Source organism: Tiliqua scincoides, chromosome 4 (assembly GCF_035046505.1).
Source record: "Tiliqua scincoides isolate rTilSci1 chromosome 4, rTilSci1.hap2, whole genome shotgun sequence".
Classification (NCBI taxonomy): Eukaryota; Metazoa; Chordata; class Lepidosauria; order Squamata; family Scincidae; genus Tiliqua; species Tiliqua scincoides.
In genome coordinates, this window is record NC_089824.1 from 49475087 (window position 1) to 49492402 (window position 17316).

Here is a 17316-nt window from a genome sequence, read left to right on the forward strand (position 1 = left end):
CCCCTCCACCCGCTTGCATTTGCCTGGCACCTTCTCCGAGGCTTTGTGAGTCTGCCTTCCTTCTACATCGCAGATGCACAACACACACCCCTGCGAGAGAGCCTGGGGATGGGGGTCCTGGGGGATCGAGGATTTCGCCCCTTGGGCTGGAAGGAGGGGGTCTTTGTGGTGTCTCCTCCAGCCAAGAGACCATTTGTGATCAATGGAGCACCGTGGATTCTCATTGGCACGAAGCCAAGTGGGGTGGGCTGGTCTGTCGATTTGGGGGGTTTCCCCAGGATGGCAGCTTTTCCCCTTCATTGTCAGCCCAGGTCCCCTGAGTGCCTGGCTGACTGCTGAAGGCGCAGGGCAAGGGAATCAACAAAAGAGCCATGAGCTTGCTTGCACATGACCCAATGGGGAAACTGGTCTCTTCCCCCCCTCCCCACCCCCACAGCTCAAGTCTCTCAATTGATGCCAGCCCAGAAGTATTACAAGCTTTCCAGAGGTTGAGGCTGAAAGCTAACTGCAGAGCTCACAGCAGCAGTGTGCCATTAGGCTGGGTTGTGGTGCTGCTGGTGGCAGGAGCGACCGAATTTCCAGGTCCAGAAGATGGGAACTGTTGGTCACAAGTAGGTTTGCATTCTCAGCTCTCCTTCCTTTAGTATTTTTTTTGCATTCGAAGCTTTTCCTCTGGTAATGTCAGGCCCTGAATTGTGGGAATGGGTACAATAAAAAAAAAGTTATCCTTTGGTATTTGGGTTTGAAAAGAAACACATTTTGGTTGTCAAGTGGAATCTCATGTTGGGACAAGGATGACAAGGTTCTGGATGACACAGGAAAAAAACATTTCTGAAGGAGGGCTAGAAATCTATGTTGAAGAAGAATAAATGCTAGGATTCTATGTACGGATACTTAACAGCAACAAATCAATATGCTTTAATATTCATATGCATACAATTTTTGAAATAAAGTACTGTATAGATATGAAACTGTATAAATAACTGACTTAAATATAAATATGGACTGCAAATGTGAATAGGGTTTACTTTTTGTTGATTTTAGTGTTTCAGGTCTACCTAGTGGAGGAGACTTTGAATGGAGAGTGACATATTACTTTGTGAAAGTTTTTTGATTGGGGGGCAATCCACTCAGCATTGCTCTTGTGCAAAACCATATATTTCAAATACTGGATTGCATCCTCTAAAAAACTCTGACCATAATACTATAGTTGAAGTACCTATTGACATGAAACTTAAGCTATAGCAACATTTGAAGAAAAGTCCATCCAAAATACTATTTAATTTACTTTTCCATTCATTGGAATAGAGTTTTTAACAGATGCCACCTACAAGATTTTCAGCACAAATCTAGACATGTTTATTCAGAAGGAAGCCCTGCTATGTTCAGTGGGGTTTGCTCTCAGATAAGTGTGTACAGGGTTGCAGCCTTTATCTCTGATGGTGATTTTCCTCTCCAGTGCCTGCAAAGTTAGAGGTAAATATTTGTTTTTAGAACAAGATGCATTTAAGTGATAGTCTAAGAAAAACAGATTTCCTTTTCACAAAATAAAGTTGTATTCTGACTCGTTAACAATTGTACAAGTTCATACTAGCAAATACAATTATGATTAATTATAATATTTACATTTTGCTTTTCAACTAGAAAAAAAGTCTCAAAGCAGTTTACACATTCGAGAAAGAAGAAAATGTTTTCCTGCTCCAAAGGGACTCACAAAAAAGATACAAGGGAGTTACTAGAAAACTACAACTGGGAGGGATCTGTGCTGGGATGAAAACAGTTCTAATAGTGCTATCCTTCTGCTAAAAATAAAAGGGCCATCACTTTAAAAGGTGCCTCTTTGCTCAGTTGGCAGAGGTAATTCCATATTTTCTGCTGTTTCTAAAAGAGTTGTGCCTTATCCCCATTCTTTTGGTTCTTGCTTCAGTCACATTCCTATGGCTAGAATTTCTTCTTGATATGCTCCCCTACTGGGCATTTTACTTGTGCATCCATCTGCCTGCCAGCAAATATCATACATGCAACTATTTATAATGTATACATAATCTAGTATAGGTGACCACCCTAATAATTTCTTAATCATGACAAAATATTCATCACATTTCTATGCTAACTGTGTACTGGACTGTGTCCAGTAGACATTATTCTATGCTGTGGTTCAACATTCCTTGCATAGGTCAAACATTCAATTTAATGTGTCTAAATATTTGGTTTCCTAAATCTGTTCTATAGCACAATCTTCAAACAGCATGTGCAACATTCAGGCGCTACTCAACCAGAAACAGGACCATACTTCTAATCACAAGATGTAGCAATTGTTAAGGATATCTTCAGTCTTTATCTGAAGCAGACTGCGTAGGTATCAATAGCTGAGATTCCAAAGAAACTTTTAATTTTCCATTTAGAGTATACGTGAAGTCATCCAGTGCTACTCACTGGCACCATGGACAGATGCTTCAGCTCGCTTCTCAGAAGCTCAGCATTTCATTCATCCTCTGAAATCAGCAGTAGCTATAGAATAGTGTTAACATTTCTGATCTCCCTTGGTTAAACTCTCCCATTTCATAGCTGCATGTACTACTACTGACAACACTGACACAGATACTTCAGCTGCTACTTTGCACAGAGATAGCAACTTTCAGCCCTGCATAATCAAGCACTTTTTTGCTAGTGTTTGAAAAGTCACTAGAGGTAAAAGAGACTTTGATTTAAAACCAGTCTCCCTTTATAATCTTAGTCAGTACAGACACACACCTATAGGATTAATAAGATATACGAAATGACTGTTATAACTCCAAAGTCACTAGCATTACAAAAATAAACAAATGGTCTTCATCTCCATTGTCCAGAATTATTCTCTTCTTGAAGCCTGAAGGTTTGTTGCTCAGCTTTGCTGTCAGCCAGAGAGATTTGCTCCTGAAGGTTCTGTAATCCACTGCTGCTGGTAATTAGACATCATTACTGCTGCATTAAAGGGAAAGAGAGAAGGGGAGAGGACAGGCTGGGGCTAATTAACTACTTGATTCTAATGAAAGAAAGAGAGACTGATAGCAGGTGGGAGTTTGCACTGGAACAGACTAGACAAGCATCAGAGACGTCATTGAAGCAAGGATAACTTGCCGACTTAAGTAGCAGTTCCCTAGTTTGTTTATTAAATGGTATGGATGGACACTGGCACAAGATTTGGTCATATAGTTCATCCTCTTTTCTCTTCTTGTGCTTGATGAACATCCCAGAATCATGAGCCATGTTACATTTAAGCAACATTGGGGGGGGGGGGAAGGGAATCTTTAGCTTGTTGAATGTACACTGAATTCATTTCAGTGTCTCAGTCTTCTGGAGAGCAAAAGGAGCAAATCAGCCTCCCAGTGCTCACATCCCTCGGTGGTGTAGGAGATGCACTTTTGGTCACCAGGCAACAACATCCTGCAATACAGCCATTTTAGGTCTACAGTGGGACAACACACAGTGGAGTATTTATATGTACAGCTCAATGAACAATATACCTTTGCTACTCTTCCCTCTGTCATTGTTTTTGTCAACCGTTCTTTTTCATTAAGCCTGTCACGCTTTTATGAGGATGGTGAAATGATGCCTAATCAAAAGGCTTTACATATAAGTGTTAGACTGAGAAAATATGCCAAATGGTTGACAGTAATTAGTATAAAGTTTTAATAGTCGGTACTTACAATCACTTAGCACTGTCATTGCTAAGTGTAAGAATTTGGAATTGTACAAATGAATTTATTGATAGCATCTTTGAGGTAAAGATCTTGAGTACTCAGTAAAGATGGTTATTTTCAGACAAAAACATGGTTGAGGAATGAGAAGTCAATTATGTTGGCTCATTCATAAGGCCAACTGAGGCAGTCAGCTCAGGCAGTAGATGGATGGGATACATCTGCCTTCATGATGAAGGCTTCACTCACCTACATACCTCCCACAGATCCTCCTTCCCCTCCCTGCACCAGAAAATGAAAAGGGAGATGGAGCAGATGTGTGCAGAGAGGAGAGTGGTGGGTTAGATTGTCAGAGACATCCATCTTGCTCCATCCCCCTTCCAATCCAGGAAGTCGGAGGAATAAGGGCTGGCACATCACCAAATAAGGGAGAAGCATCTGGCATGCTGTCTTCGGCTCCAGCAAGTCTTGTGCCAGCCCCAATCAGAGGATAGGTACACAGGGTTGTATCCTAACCTTAGCACTTGTGGAAGGAAAGTCCCACATGAGAACCATCTTGCCCTCCTTCCAAGAGGAGTTCCCTCTGTGAGCCCTGAAAATCCACTCCTGGGGGTTGGTGCAGATGGGATATGGCATGGGGGGCTGCTAAGAGAGGGGGAATCAGTGAAAAAACCCCCTCTTGCTGAGAAAAAGTGCCTTTTATTTGCAGAAGTAAAGGTCATGATACAACTCTATGTATTTTTTGCACCCACCCCATATGTACGTATTTAAAATATTTATATCTCACCTTTCCCTTCCCTATCAGGAGATACCCAAGATGGCTTATAGTATTTATTTATTTTTCTCTACATATTAGTAGCAGTCCTGTCCCCAAGGGACACACAATCTTAAATTTAAAAAGTGTACACTTTAGGCAGCAGCTGCAGGTGGCAATGGTTGATCTTCACCTGCTACCTTATACTCTCCTGCTTTGCTTCACAGGGACATTGGTGTTAATATCACCTCTGTGAAGGAGGAGGGGCAAAAACCACTCTTAAAGAGGCAGCAACAGCTGAAAACAGCAAAGGTGGATCTTTATGGAAAGTTTCTTTTATTCAACAAGATAAATTCCTGAGTCATGTTTACTTTGGCTACATTTTATATCCCATCTCCATTTCATATTTGCTCTGTTTCCTAGAGCTATTCTAAAAAGGGGCATGGTTGAAAAGCTGGTAAACTCGACTAGATTTTCATGAATAAGAAAAATGCTTCATCCTGTGATTTCATATTATTTATGCTGAAGACTTGTGTGCTGCCTTTTGAATGGTCTCCAAGACAGCTTACAATATATGGCAATAATTCACAAAAACAAATATGCAAGCATACATACCAGTAGGGCCTTAATCCTCTGGTCAGTGGCAGAGGCCAGTGTGTGCTTTCTTTCAGTTCTGTCCCTGGGCAACTGACAACTGAAGCAGAGAAGAATTCTATATAGTAGGAAGGGGGAGAGATAGCTCCCTGTAGCTGCTCCTTCTCTGATTGGGACCAGGCTAGTCTGCTCCTCACTGAGATGTCTTCGGGGCTTTTAGTGCTGTGGATGAAGGCAGTGGCTGGAGGGGCTTCCCTTTGCAGTTTGCAGTCTCTGGGCAATTGGCAGTAGGAGCAGAGTTTTTTCTGACAGGGGTATAGAAACAGAGCTGCTCCTTCTCTCACTGTTGGTTGGGACCAGGCTGGTCTTCCCTTTGACCAAGATGGACTTCCTGGGAGGCAGGAGGTGCAGCCTCTCTTTAGTCCTGTGGCTAATAGGTAATAATCTGCAGCCCCCCCCCCCCAGGAAAGTAAACACAAAATTATCCCTGCTTGTACTTCTAACATTTTTAAAACTCTGCTGTCTTTTAAGTTATAGCTTGACAAAGAACATTAGAAAACAAGAACATGCTTTAAGTACACCATACTAAAATGTATATACATCTCTGCAAAAGTTTGTAATTGTAATACTTTTATATTAAAGAGAACACTTGGTTGACATGAACCATGATGAAAGTAAGCAGGAATGGACAGAGTACTGGGAAACCATTATGGGGATCTAGAAATATACTCAATCCACCAAGTTTAGATTAGATTGGATGGAAAACCACATATAATCCAGTTTCATCACTGCCTAGGAAGAATTAGTGTGTCTCATTTGGAAATGAAATCGTTGGAATGGGGAACAGAAGAACATTTACTCTACATTTTTGACCTGTATTTTTCTTGAGTTTTAAAGTTTTGTAGTTAGGCTGTTTTGCTGAATTAATATTATGATAATGGGATTGTACAAGATAAAATTTCAGTCCAGTATAGCATCGTTGGCAACATTCTGCTACACATGTGACAGAAACAATTGGATACAATGGGATCAAAAGGACAAAGTCTTTTGGCAGGCAGCAAGTCAATTTAATTTTCATCCATTCATTTTAAAGATTTATACTCCTTTTATATATTTACACCCCACTTTTCTGTCTAAATGTAAACCACCAAGGTAGTTTGCAGCAGATTATATAGTTCAACACGATTCAACCCAAAACTTTGATGTTGGGGTAGCTAAGATGTTTGGAATACTTGATGTTAAAGATCTTCCCTAGCATTGCTGCATGTTCTCATGTTCCACCTCCCACTGCTGCTGTCCTTATGGGTCTGTGCTGAGCTCAGGAGAAATATCATCTCCAAGAAGTGCGCTGCTGGGACTCATTACACTTTGCTAACACTCGGAGGTGGGACTTCTCCTTATGTAAGCAAAGTGGAATGTGTCTCCAGGCTCATTTTTCATGTCAGGGCTTCAAATAGAGATGCTGGGGACAACGACGACGATGATGACATGATATTAAAAGTCCCTTTCAATTCTTTGGTATTCTTGCTGCTGTTTTCCATTGAACTCAATGGAACTAAGCATGCATAGGGGTGGGCTGCACATGTATTTCACCATAGTCAGGGAAGTTGCAACAGGCTAACAGCATTCCTGGAAAGGCAGGACAAAAGTATTTAAATAGTTTTTAAAGAAATAAGAACATTCAATGCTGTAAGTTTCAGATTTAATGCAATTTGGGAGAAGACCCATATCCTTGCCCTCAAAAACAAGAGCTGCGCTGAAGGAGCTGCACACAAAAAACATTCATCAAATGCAGCACCATTCTGTGTACAGTAGTAGATAGTTAAATGCCCCTGGGAAGTTCATAAAAGCTCCCCTTCTGTTTGTCTCAGCACCTATATTCAGAGGCATAAGGCCTCTGAACATGGGGGGCACATTAACCGTTATTGTTAAAGACATCAGTAGACATTGCTTCCACAAACTTGTCCAATGGCCCAATCCTATGGGAGCCTTGCACTGCTGGAACGAGCATCCCAGCCATGCAAGGTCCTTGATGGCTGTTGCAGAACGTGACACGACACTCAGCATGACTGGGCTGCTGCCACAAGAGGTGAGGGGCCACAGCCAATCACCAGCAGCCCACCACTGATCCCTGGTGCTGGTAAATTCAGAGCAAGGGGCAGGAGGGAGCTGGTGAGCGGAACAGGGCAGGGGAGGAACACAGAGGAGACTGTTATGGGGAAGGGGGCAGAGCAAGGCTGAGAATGGGGCGGTATTGGTGGCGGCAGTGCAGCCAATATCCTACCCTTAATATAAAAAACTGATAATTTCTCTTCTTTTTTTTTTTTTCTTTTTTTTGCACATTCATAGCAGTATACCCCTTAGTCACCTTTTCTCAAAACTAAAAGCTGCAACCTCTTTGCTTTTCTTTAGTAAGGATTCCTCTGGTCATTTTAGGTGCCTTTTTGTAGGACCGCTCCATGTCTTTGTTGTCTCTTTTGAGGTGGAACAACATGACTTTGGAACAGTATTCCAAACGTAGTTGAGCTATAATGCACAGTATATAATAGCATAATAGTACTTGCTGTTTTGATTTCAACCCCTTTCATGATAATTCCCAATACTCCATTTGCTGGGCTTCTGCATGGTTATAGCACACTAAGCTGACATTTTTGGATACGACCAAAAAGATTTCCCTTTGTAGAAATCATGATTGCCCTTCTATACTAGCTAAAGGCCTTGCAAGGTTGCAGGGTGAGGTATAGATAATTCCAGGAAGGGGGGGTAGTAACCTGCTCAGCCTTCTTCCAACAATCTTCTCTACAAGCCTCTGGTGGGTCCTATTGGAAAGAGGCATGAGGGGAGGGCAAGATTGAGCCTCTATGGCAGGGGTGTCCAAACTTTTTGGCAGGAGGGCCACATAATCTCTCTGACACTGTGTAGAGGGCCGGGGGGGGGGGGAGAATTTACATTTCAAATTTGAATAAAGTTACATAAATGAATATATATGAGATGGAACTTATATGAATGAATGACGGTATTGCAATAGCTCAAGGCCTATAAAAGGTCTTGCACAAAGCAAGGCCAGCCTTTCTTTTGCTGCCTTCATAGACGTGAAACAGCAAGCAGTGGAAGGAGCCCTCATCCCACAGCTCATGTGAGAGGTTGAACAGTTGGCCTTCACGCTGAGAGCAGTTGCATCAGGCCAGCGTGGGCTCCAGCAAGTCTCTGGATGGCCAGAGCCTCATTGGAGACTAGGGGCTCCCTGAGGGCTGGATTGGGAGTCCTCAAGGGCCACAAGTGACCCCAGGGCTGGAGTTTGGGCACCCCTGCTCTACGGTGTGCCAGGGGGTGAGGGTCTGGGGGTGGCAAGGTGCTTGAGAGGAGGTTTACAAGCCTGACTCTGGACTTCACCTCAGACCTTTTCTCAATGGGACTCTGATGGAGCCTATTGGGGAATAAGCTTGAAGGAGTGGGGGGGGCAGTCAGACCTTTGGTGGATGGAGTGGGTTTTGGGGGATGGAAGTTTCTTCATAGGGGGCAGGATTGGTCTTCACATGAAGCAGTTGATCTGAGCCATGGATTTTCCCAGGCGGCAGGAGCAGTTACCCTTTTGCTTCTGCCATTGGAACGTGTGTGCAATTGGCTGTGGGTAAGAAAAACTGAGGGATTGTTGCTGGGGGGGAAGGGTATAACTGGGAGACTGATCAATATTTCAGCTAGATGCATGTGTGTATGTACAGACATGGGCTTTGTGACTGGCTGGAGGTATCAAGCGGGGAGGGATCAAAAACTCCTTAGTTTTGACCTCACTGCAGCACTGCCTCTATGTATTCCTTCTGTATATAGGTGAAACACAGCCATTTATTCCTATTGAGAAAAGTAAGGGTAAAAGTAAAGTACTTAGAAATTAAGGCCACCCCTATGATCTCAGTGACTCCAGCCATCAAGAATCAAACCTCCTCTTACTGTAAAGTTGTATCATAGATTCTGTTTGCTAGTCACTAGTGTGGTGAAATGTTGGGAACTGGCTTTTATACTCCTAGACAGGAGAGGTGAAAAAGATATTGTAAAACAGATTTGTCAGTTCAGGATGGAACAGCATGGTAAATCACTGAGCCTTGTATGGACCCGAGAATCCTAAATAAGAATGACGAACCTAATATAGCCATTGAGAGAGAAGAGAGCTATATTGTTGGAGAGTAGTCATGCATTTATATAGTACTGCAGATATATTAATAGACATTATAGTCTGATGCATCATATTTCAATTGCAGTACCACAACAACTGAGAACCATATGAACTAGAGATACTTGACTATACTAGTAAGAATGATATGAAGCATTATGGAGTTATACAATGAATTTCTTTTTGTAATCTGTTTGAAATTCCAAACAAGCAAATTAAGATTTGGGGGGAAAGCAACATCAACAACAGACCTTAATGACACTCACAGCCATTTCTGAAAAAGGTCAGCTGTATTATTATGTCCTTGTGCCCCACTTCTCTGAGTAGTAAGTGGTCTCAGTAAGTGGCTGTAGCACAACCCTAGTTTGACCTTCTTTTGGAAGAGGAACCATTAGAGGTGTATGTGTAATATTGGCTTTATTTACAAATATACAGGTTAGAGCATTGGATGGATCAGGTAGCATGCTTCTACAAGCAATATCAGTTACAAGGGTGTTCAAAAAATGGTGGCTGCCAGCTCTTCACTTGGTGTCTCTTCCAAAATCTACAAGCTGTCTTTGTCTTTCTTACTGACCACACAAAAGGAGAAGTATGTCACCTAGTGTCCACATCTTCCTCTAAGATACAAGTTTCCGACAGTCCCTACAGAGGGCCCAATCCTATTCAACTTTCCAACACTGATGTGGCCATGCCAATGAGGCATGTGCTGCATCCTGTGGTGAGGGGGCAGTAATGCAGGCCTCCTCAAAGTAAGAGAGTGTTTGTTTACTTACCTTAGAGCTTCATTGCAGCTGCATCAGTGTTAGAGAGTTGGATAGGACTGGGCCCTATCCTGAGTGCCTAGCGCTAGTGCCGAGTGCCACAAATGTGCTGTAAGGCACACTGACAACACTCAGTGTTGGGTCAGCGCTGGCACCAAGTCAGCACCAGTCCACACTGAGCCCAGTGCCAGCCAGAAGCCTGCTGCATGCCACCCAGAGTAAGGGAAGAGCTCCAGGCAGCAGGGAAGTCTGTTGGAGCAGAGGAAGTGTGGGGGAGGAGGGAGTCAGATTGGCAGAGCTCTGCTCCACAGTATCCTGAACCCTGTGTCAGGCTGGAACTCTCAACTCTGCGCTAGCAAAATAGCTGCCACAGACTTGAGTAGCCCCATTGCAAGGCCTGTGCCCTTACCTGGGGGAAGGGGGTGAAGATCCCCTTCCCACGAGGAGATGCCAGTGGCTGCCTGGCATATATAGGATACAGTGACAACCATTTTGGCACCACTGCTCCTCTGAGCGCCAGGCTGCTCAGTACTGGGCTGTAAGTCTCCTATTTGTGACCATCAGGGAGCTGTCAAGTAGTCCCCTGGCTTGACAGAAGCCTGGCTTCTTCCACTGAATTCTAGTGGATTCTTAGTTTAACCTAAAGATCTAGAGAACTTTAATTCTATCACATAATAACATTTGATCTAATATTTAAATTAGTATGACTTTAAAACTCATTTCCTAATGCTGAAACAACATTGTACTGCATGTGTTGCAGTAAAATCTCCAACACCATTTGGCTGAGCTGGTGTGTGTGATGGTGTGGAATGTTCACAAACCATTTGTCTACTCAGGATCTTTGCACTTCAGAAGGCTTTTATTTTTTGTGGGGCAGGTTGATGACTGGGAAGAGGACCCAGAAGGTAGGGAATCTAAGAAGTAGAAATGTCAGGGAAAAGATGACTGAATGGCTGCAGAATATGCATTGCTTTGCAGTATTATGACCTGGCAATCTCAGTGGAATACGGGAGTCTAAGCACAACTGAAACATGATGAGGGCAGGCAAAGATTGTACCCATGTATGACCTCCATGGTTGGGGCCCGCCCCTCCTCCCCAAGGGGCGGGACTTCCACCCATGCGTTGAGGGCCCTCTCCCACTTACTGTGCCAAGGAAGACATAGAGTCTGGAAGAGGGGCTGCGATAGGCGGTTTAATGTGGTCAATGATTTTACATTCATGAGGGTGCCTTGTTACATCACAAGGACTACCCCCCTTATAGCAGTGGCATAGCTAACGGAGTGCAGGGGGTAGCAGTTGCACTGAGCATCAAGCTTTAGGGGGGCAACAAGCTGAGCTTGACACTAGTGACCAAAATTGTGAAAATCTTGGTATGTATGAATAATACCATCATGTTATATATCATTGGAAAGGTAATTTAATGCAGAGTGCAATGAAACAAACTGCACTGGAATATCTGTATTCTATCAAAAGTTGTGGCCAATTAAGCAGAAAATGAAAACACAACTGCCTTATGGAACAAAAAGTGGATTTTCTCAAAACTGACCTATGAGACTGATTGTTCTGAGAGCCAATGACATGTTTTTATGTTATTGACATGTTACAATGAAATATTTTCATGATACAGCATGAAACCAATAAGGTGTTAATTTGAGTCAGCTCTCATTTCCATGTATCATAATACAGTTACCCCTGCTAACTGGGTAAAAAGGCACTTTTTCAAGTGGTTTCCCTCATATTTAGCAGGGGGAGAATAACCATCTCTCTTCACCCCAGCACAGTGTCTCGAACCAATCAGAGGCACACTTTTTATTTATTAATTACTTTGATTTTGTATGGGGGGGGCTACAAATCTTTGACCCCAGGTAGCAGATAGATGCCTTAGCTATGCCACTGACTGGGGGTTCACTGGCTTCACAAGGCTCCTGCACTCTCCAAAAGTGACAGGAACATTCCCCTTCTGGAGCGAGGGGCCGGGTGCCCCCGGTTGAGGCTTCTCCAACCTCTTCAGGGCTGGGTAAGGGCAGCAAGCCAGGCCAGAGGCTATTTTCACCTTCCCAAGCCACCCTCCTTAAGCAGGAACCCAAGGAGGAATTACCTCTCCCTAGCCCTGCGGGGCTCCTTAGGAAGCCAGCAGCTGGCCCAGCCAGCCCCACCCTTTCCAGCCACGTGACTGGCCTGAGAGCTCACGAGATATCAGGTCCTACTCCCTGGGAGACCTCCTGCCTGGGGGCCAGATCCAGGCCATACTTGCTCCACCCCTTGCTCCCAACCTGCCCCTTGCTCCCAATGAGCCCTTTACTCCTGAGGAGGCTCATGTTGCTGGGGCTGGGCCCAGATGACACCATGTGACCCTGTACAAATTGAATGTCTACTTTAAACTATACTTTCAGTGTCATATGTGCACTCTTAAGGATTCATACCCTGGGTGGATACTGTGCTTGTATGCTAATATGAAGCACAGACCAGATGAGGGTCTGGTAAGATAAGAGACCCGAGAAGTGCAATTCTGCATGGGTAAATTCTTCTTGTGCACTTACATCACATATGTGAACCTTTTTTGTTGAAAAGTGAACTAATTAATAATTTGGGCCCACAGAACAGGGCAGGCAGGTTGGGAGGACTGAATTCCAAACATTGACTTATACTAACCAGCCACTTATTTTTGCCTTCTAGTCTCTATATTGTACTACATTTGTAGCACTGAAGTCTCTCAATGAACAGCATGTGAATCAGGAATGAAAGGGCCATGATTGTTAGCCACAGAGCTGAAAGGAGGTGGAGCTATCTGGAATGGGCATTTATATTTCCATCTTGCATAGCTGCTGCTGATTTCCCATTCTGCTTGTCTTGTTTCTCTTTACAGGGAGAAAACAGGAGATTAGTGGGCGTGGGTAGATTCATTTGAGAGAAATGAGGTGGGATCAAAGGCAAGGAGGGAGAAAGTGATGAGGGAGTCAGAAGAGTTGAGAGACAAGAGAGGAGGAGGTATGGGAGATATTGGACCCCTGGACAGCATTGTTCTTGAACAGCCAGTACTCCTCAAGCAGAGGAGATTGAGACATTTTGATTGAGTGACTTTTACACACACACACACACACACCCTTCTGCCTCCTTTCAAATGAGGGCAGAAGAGCTACTGTTGTCATGGAGAGTGGTAAGCAAGATGAGGTCAGAATGCAATCTCTATGTGTCTGTGTGTGTGCCAAAAGCGGCAACTTCCACCTTCCTCTCCACTTGCTCAGCTCTGCCAGAAAAGAGCAGCTGGACATGTTCCCTACCCCCATACAGCTTTCCAGTTCACTCCAGTCTCAGTAGTGACAGTCCCTTGCTCACTGCAGAATTCCCTGTTCACTCAGAGGCTATTCACACAACACACTGCATGTGCATACATAAGAACATAAGAACAGCCCCACTGGATCAGGCCATAGGCCCATCTAGTCCAGCTTCCTGTATCTCACAGTGGCCCACCAAATGCCCCAGGGAGCACACCAGATAACGAGACCTCATTCTGGTGCCACCCCTGGCATCTGGCATTCTGACATAGCCCATTTCTAAAATCAGGAGGTTGCACATGCACATCATTGCTTGTAACCCATAATGGATTTTTCCTCCAGAAACTTGTGCAATCCCCTTTTAAAGGCGTCCAGGCCAGATGCCATCACCACATCCTGTGGCAAGGAGTTCCACAGACCAACCACACGCTGAGTAAAGAAATACTTTCTTTTGTCTGTTCTAACTCTCCCAACACTCAATTTTAATGAATGTCCCCTGGTTCTGGTGTTATGTGAGAGCGTAAAGAGCATCTCTCTATGCACTCTGTCCATCCCTTGCATAATTTTGTATGTCTCAATCATGTCCCCCCTCAGGCGCCTCTTTTCTAGGCTGAAGAGGCCCAAACGCCATAGCCTTTCCTCATAAGGAAGGTGCCCCAGCCCAGTAATCATCTTAGTCGCTCTCTTTTGCACCTTTTCCATTTCCACTATGTCTTTTTTGAGATGCGGCGACCAGAACTGGACACAATATGCCAAGTGTGGCCTTACCATCGATTCGTACAACGGCATTATAATACTAGCCGTTTTGTTCTCAATACCCTTCCTAATGATCCCAAGCATAGAATTGGCCTTCTTCACTGCCGCCGCACATTGGGTCGACACTTTCATCCACCTGTCCACCACCACCCCAAGATCTCTCTCCTGATCTGTCACAGACAGCTCAGAAACCATCAGCCTATATCTAAAGTTTTGATTTTTTGCCCCAATGTGCATGACTTTACACTTACTGACACTGAAGTGCATCTGCCATTTTGCTGCCCATTCTGCCAGTCTGGAGAGATCCTTCTGGAGCTCTTCACAATCACTTCTGGTCTTCACCACTCAGAAAAGTTTGGTGTCGTCTGCAAACTTAGCCACTTCACTGCTCAACCCTGTCTCCAGGTCATTTATGAAGAGGTTGAAAAGCACCGGTCCCAGGACAGATCCTTGGGGCACACCGCTTTTCACCTCTCTCCATTGTGAAAATTGCCCATTGACACCCACTCTCTGCTTCCTGGCCTCCAACCAGTTCTCAATCCATGAGAGGACCTGCCCTCTAATTCCCTGACGGTGGAGTTTTTTTCAGTAGCCTTTGGTGAGGGACCGTGTCAAACGCCTTCTGAAAGTCCAGATATATAATGTCCACGGGTTCTCCCAAATCCACATGCCTGTTGACCTTTTCAAAGAATTCTATAAGGTTCGTGAGGCAAGACTTACCCTTAGAGAAGCCATGCTGACTCTCCCTCAGCAAGGCCTGTTCGTCTATGTGTTTTGAGATCCTGTCTTTGATGAGGCATTCCACCATCTTACCCGGTATGGATGTTAGGCTGACCAGCCTATAGTTTCCCGGGTCCCCCCTCTTTCCCTTTTTAAAAATAGGCGTGACATTTGCTATCCTCCAATCTTCTGGCACCATGGCCGTTTTGAGGGACAAGTTGCATATCTTAGTCAAGAGGTCAGGAACTTCATTCTTCATGAATGAACATGGTATGGGAACATGGTATGGGAATGAAAGGTATGGGAAAATTTGTTCCCTTGCCTTGGGGCTGCTTTGCAGCTGCACTGATGCTGGAAAATTGGATTTCTCTGCCATCTCTAAGTCTCCTTTTATCTCCCCTTTCCCTCCCTCACCATCCAGAGGGCCAACCGCTTCTCTGGCGGGTTTCCTGCTTCTAACATATTTGAAGAAGCTTTTATTATTCCCCTTAATGTTGCTGGCCATGCGTTCCTCATAGTCTCTCTTGGCCTCCCATATCACCTTCTTACATTTCTTTTGCCACAGTTTATGTTCCTTTTTATTCTCCTCATTAGGGCAAGACTTCCATTTACGGAAGGAAGCTTCCTTGCTTTTTACAGCTTCTCTAACTTGGCTTGTTAGCCATGCGGGCACCCTCCTGGATTTAGTGGAACCCTTCTTTCTTTGTGGTATATACCTCTGCTGGGCCTCTATTACTGTTGTTTTAAGCAGCCTCCATGTATTCTGGAGAGATTGGACTCTTTTTACCTTCCCTTTCAACCTCCTTCTAACCAGCCTCCTCATTTGAGGGAAGCTCGCCCGTCGGAAGACAAGGGTTTTTGTGAGAGATTTGCCCTGTATTCTTCCCCCGACGTGCATGTCGAAACGGATCGCAGCATGATCACTGTTCCCCAATGGCTCCGTAACACTGATATCTCTAACCAGGTCCTGTGTACCGCACAATATTAAATCCAGAGTCACCTGTCCTCTGGTGGGCTCCATGACTAGCTGCTCTAAGGCAAAGGATTGCATTGCAGTAGCCCTTGAGGAATTCCAGATGCTACAATGCCTTTGTTCAGAGTCAGAGTGGCCTGAAGAACTCTCTGGAAGCCCACCCCTTGTTTTGAGGTAGGGGCTTTTCCAAACTTAAAGAATTATTTTTGAACTCAGAGAACTTTGCTGACAGTTCTACTTGCGCAAGCATTCATTTTAAAAGTCAATACAGAGACTGGAGTCCTCAAAATGTGCTTTACAGATTGCACACACTGCTGTAGACACATTGGCATAATGTGTGAATAATGTTACATGTGTATAGATCAACACTCATCTGTACACTTAACATACTGCATTTGCATTGAACACAGTTTATGAATAGGGTCTCTTGTCACCAATAAATAAGGCAGTGACACACCAGGACTCTCCCTCCACCCATATACTTTCCTTCTAACATTATAGAATGCTTTGCTTTATGAGAAGCAGGTGCCCAAGAAGAAGAAATAGCTTGAAGGAAATAAGCAATAAGATGATGGCCTGTGCACTGAAGGAAGGCATCACACACAGCTTGTAGACAGGAGGAGTTCTGTGCTGCTGATATCAGAGTAGCATGAACACACAAGACAAATTATTTAACTCTGCACTTTGATTTCTCTGTATTTTTCCTCCTTGTGCCTTTCCTTGTTCCCATATTACTAATGTTAAAAGTGGTTGCTCCTTCAAAGGAAACAAGCATTATAAAGGCTTCCCTGAATTTCTCACCACTCAAGGAGAAGGAAATATGTCTGTAACATGGGTATATAGACAACATGACCCCCCCCCCATCTTGGACATAACTGTGAAGCAATTGTGGTTGAATCAGGACTGAGAAAATAGCAAGTACTTCTTGCAGACATCAACCCTGTAGATTCTACAAGGGGTCTCCAAACTTTTTGGCCCCAGGACCACATCATATATCTTAACATGGTGTCAAGGGCCAGATGTGGGCCGGGGTTGGAAGACCCCGACTATAGAACACAGAGGCATCCCATCAGAATGTCTGTAAAAAGACCCAAATGAGAACATTGGGCTAAACTAGAGAGAACAGTGGGCCATCCATTATGAGGAACACTTGCATTGTTTTTAAATTCAAAAGCTGCTAATTTGATCTTGGAACTGCTGTTGGGTCAGAGGGCTTATAACCTGGGTCATTTTGCCAATCCAAAGTGCCTTTTCCTAAAGCTGCTATTAGCTCTGGGGTGGGGCGATACAGATAGGCAGCAGCTAAAAGAAGAGTTTTAAACAATTCCTGAGTTTCTGCCACTCAAGGAACTGGGAATGTAAGATGCTATTATTTAAACCAGTGTTTCTCAAACTGTGGGTTGGGACCCACTGGGTGCGTTGCAAGCCAATTTCAGGGGAGTTCCCATTCATTTCAATTATTTTTAATATATCAGACTTGATGCTACCATGGCATGTGACTGCACTGGGGAGATGTTACAGATCTGTACTTTTTAAGAGGCTACTCTGTATTACAATCTCTGCACATGAACTGGAGGTTGTCCATGACTTTGTATACCTTGGCTCAACGATCTCCGACACACTTTCCCTCGATA

At 44.1% G+C, this 17316-nt stretch overlaps 1 protein-coding gene across 4 annotated transcripts in view; it reads left to right on the plus strand.

Moving 5' to 3' along the window:
* NOL4 (nucleolar protein 4) overlaps nucleotides 1-17316 on the plus strand; it is a 191252-nt gene that overhangs the window by 428 nt on the left and 173508 nt on the right. The window contains exon 1 of one of the 4 annotated variants that reach the window (XM_066625202.1): nucleotides 330-611. The exons of the other annotated variants lie outside the window; for them this stretch is intronic. Within the exon in view, the coding sequence (XP_066481299.1) occupies nucleotides 372-611 (240 nt within the window). The 5' untranslated portion in view covers nucleotides 330-371. Of the gene's footprint in view, nucleotides 1-329; nucleotides 612-17316 lie in introns of those variants that run through there. 4 annotated transcript variants of the gene reach the window in all.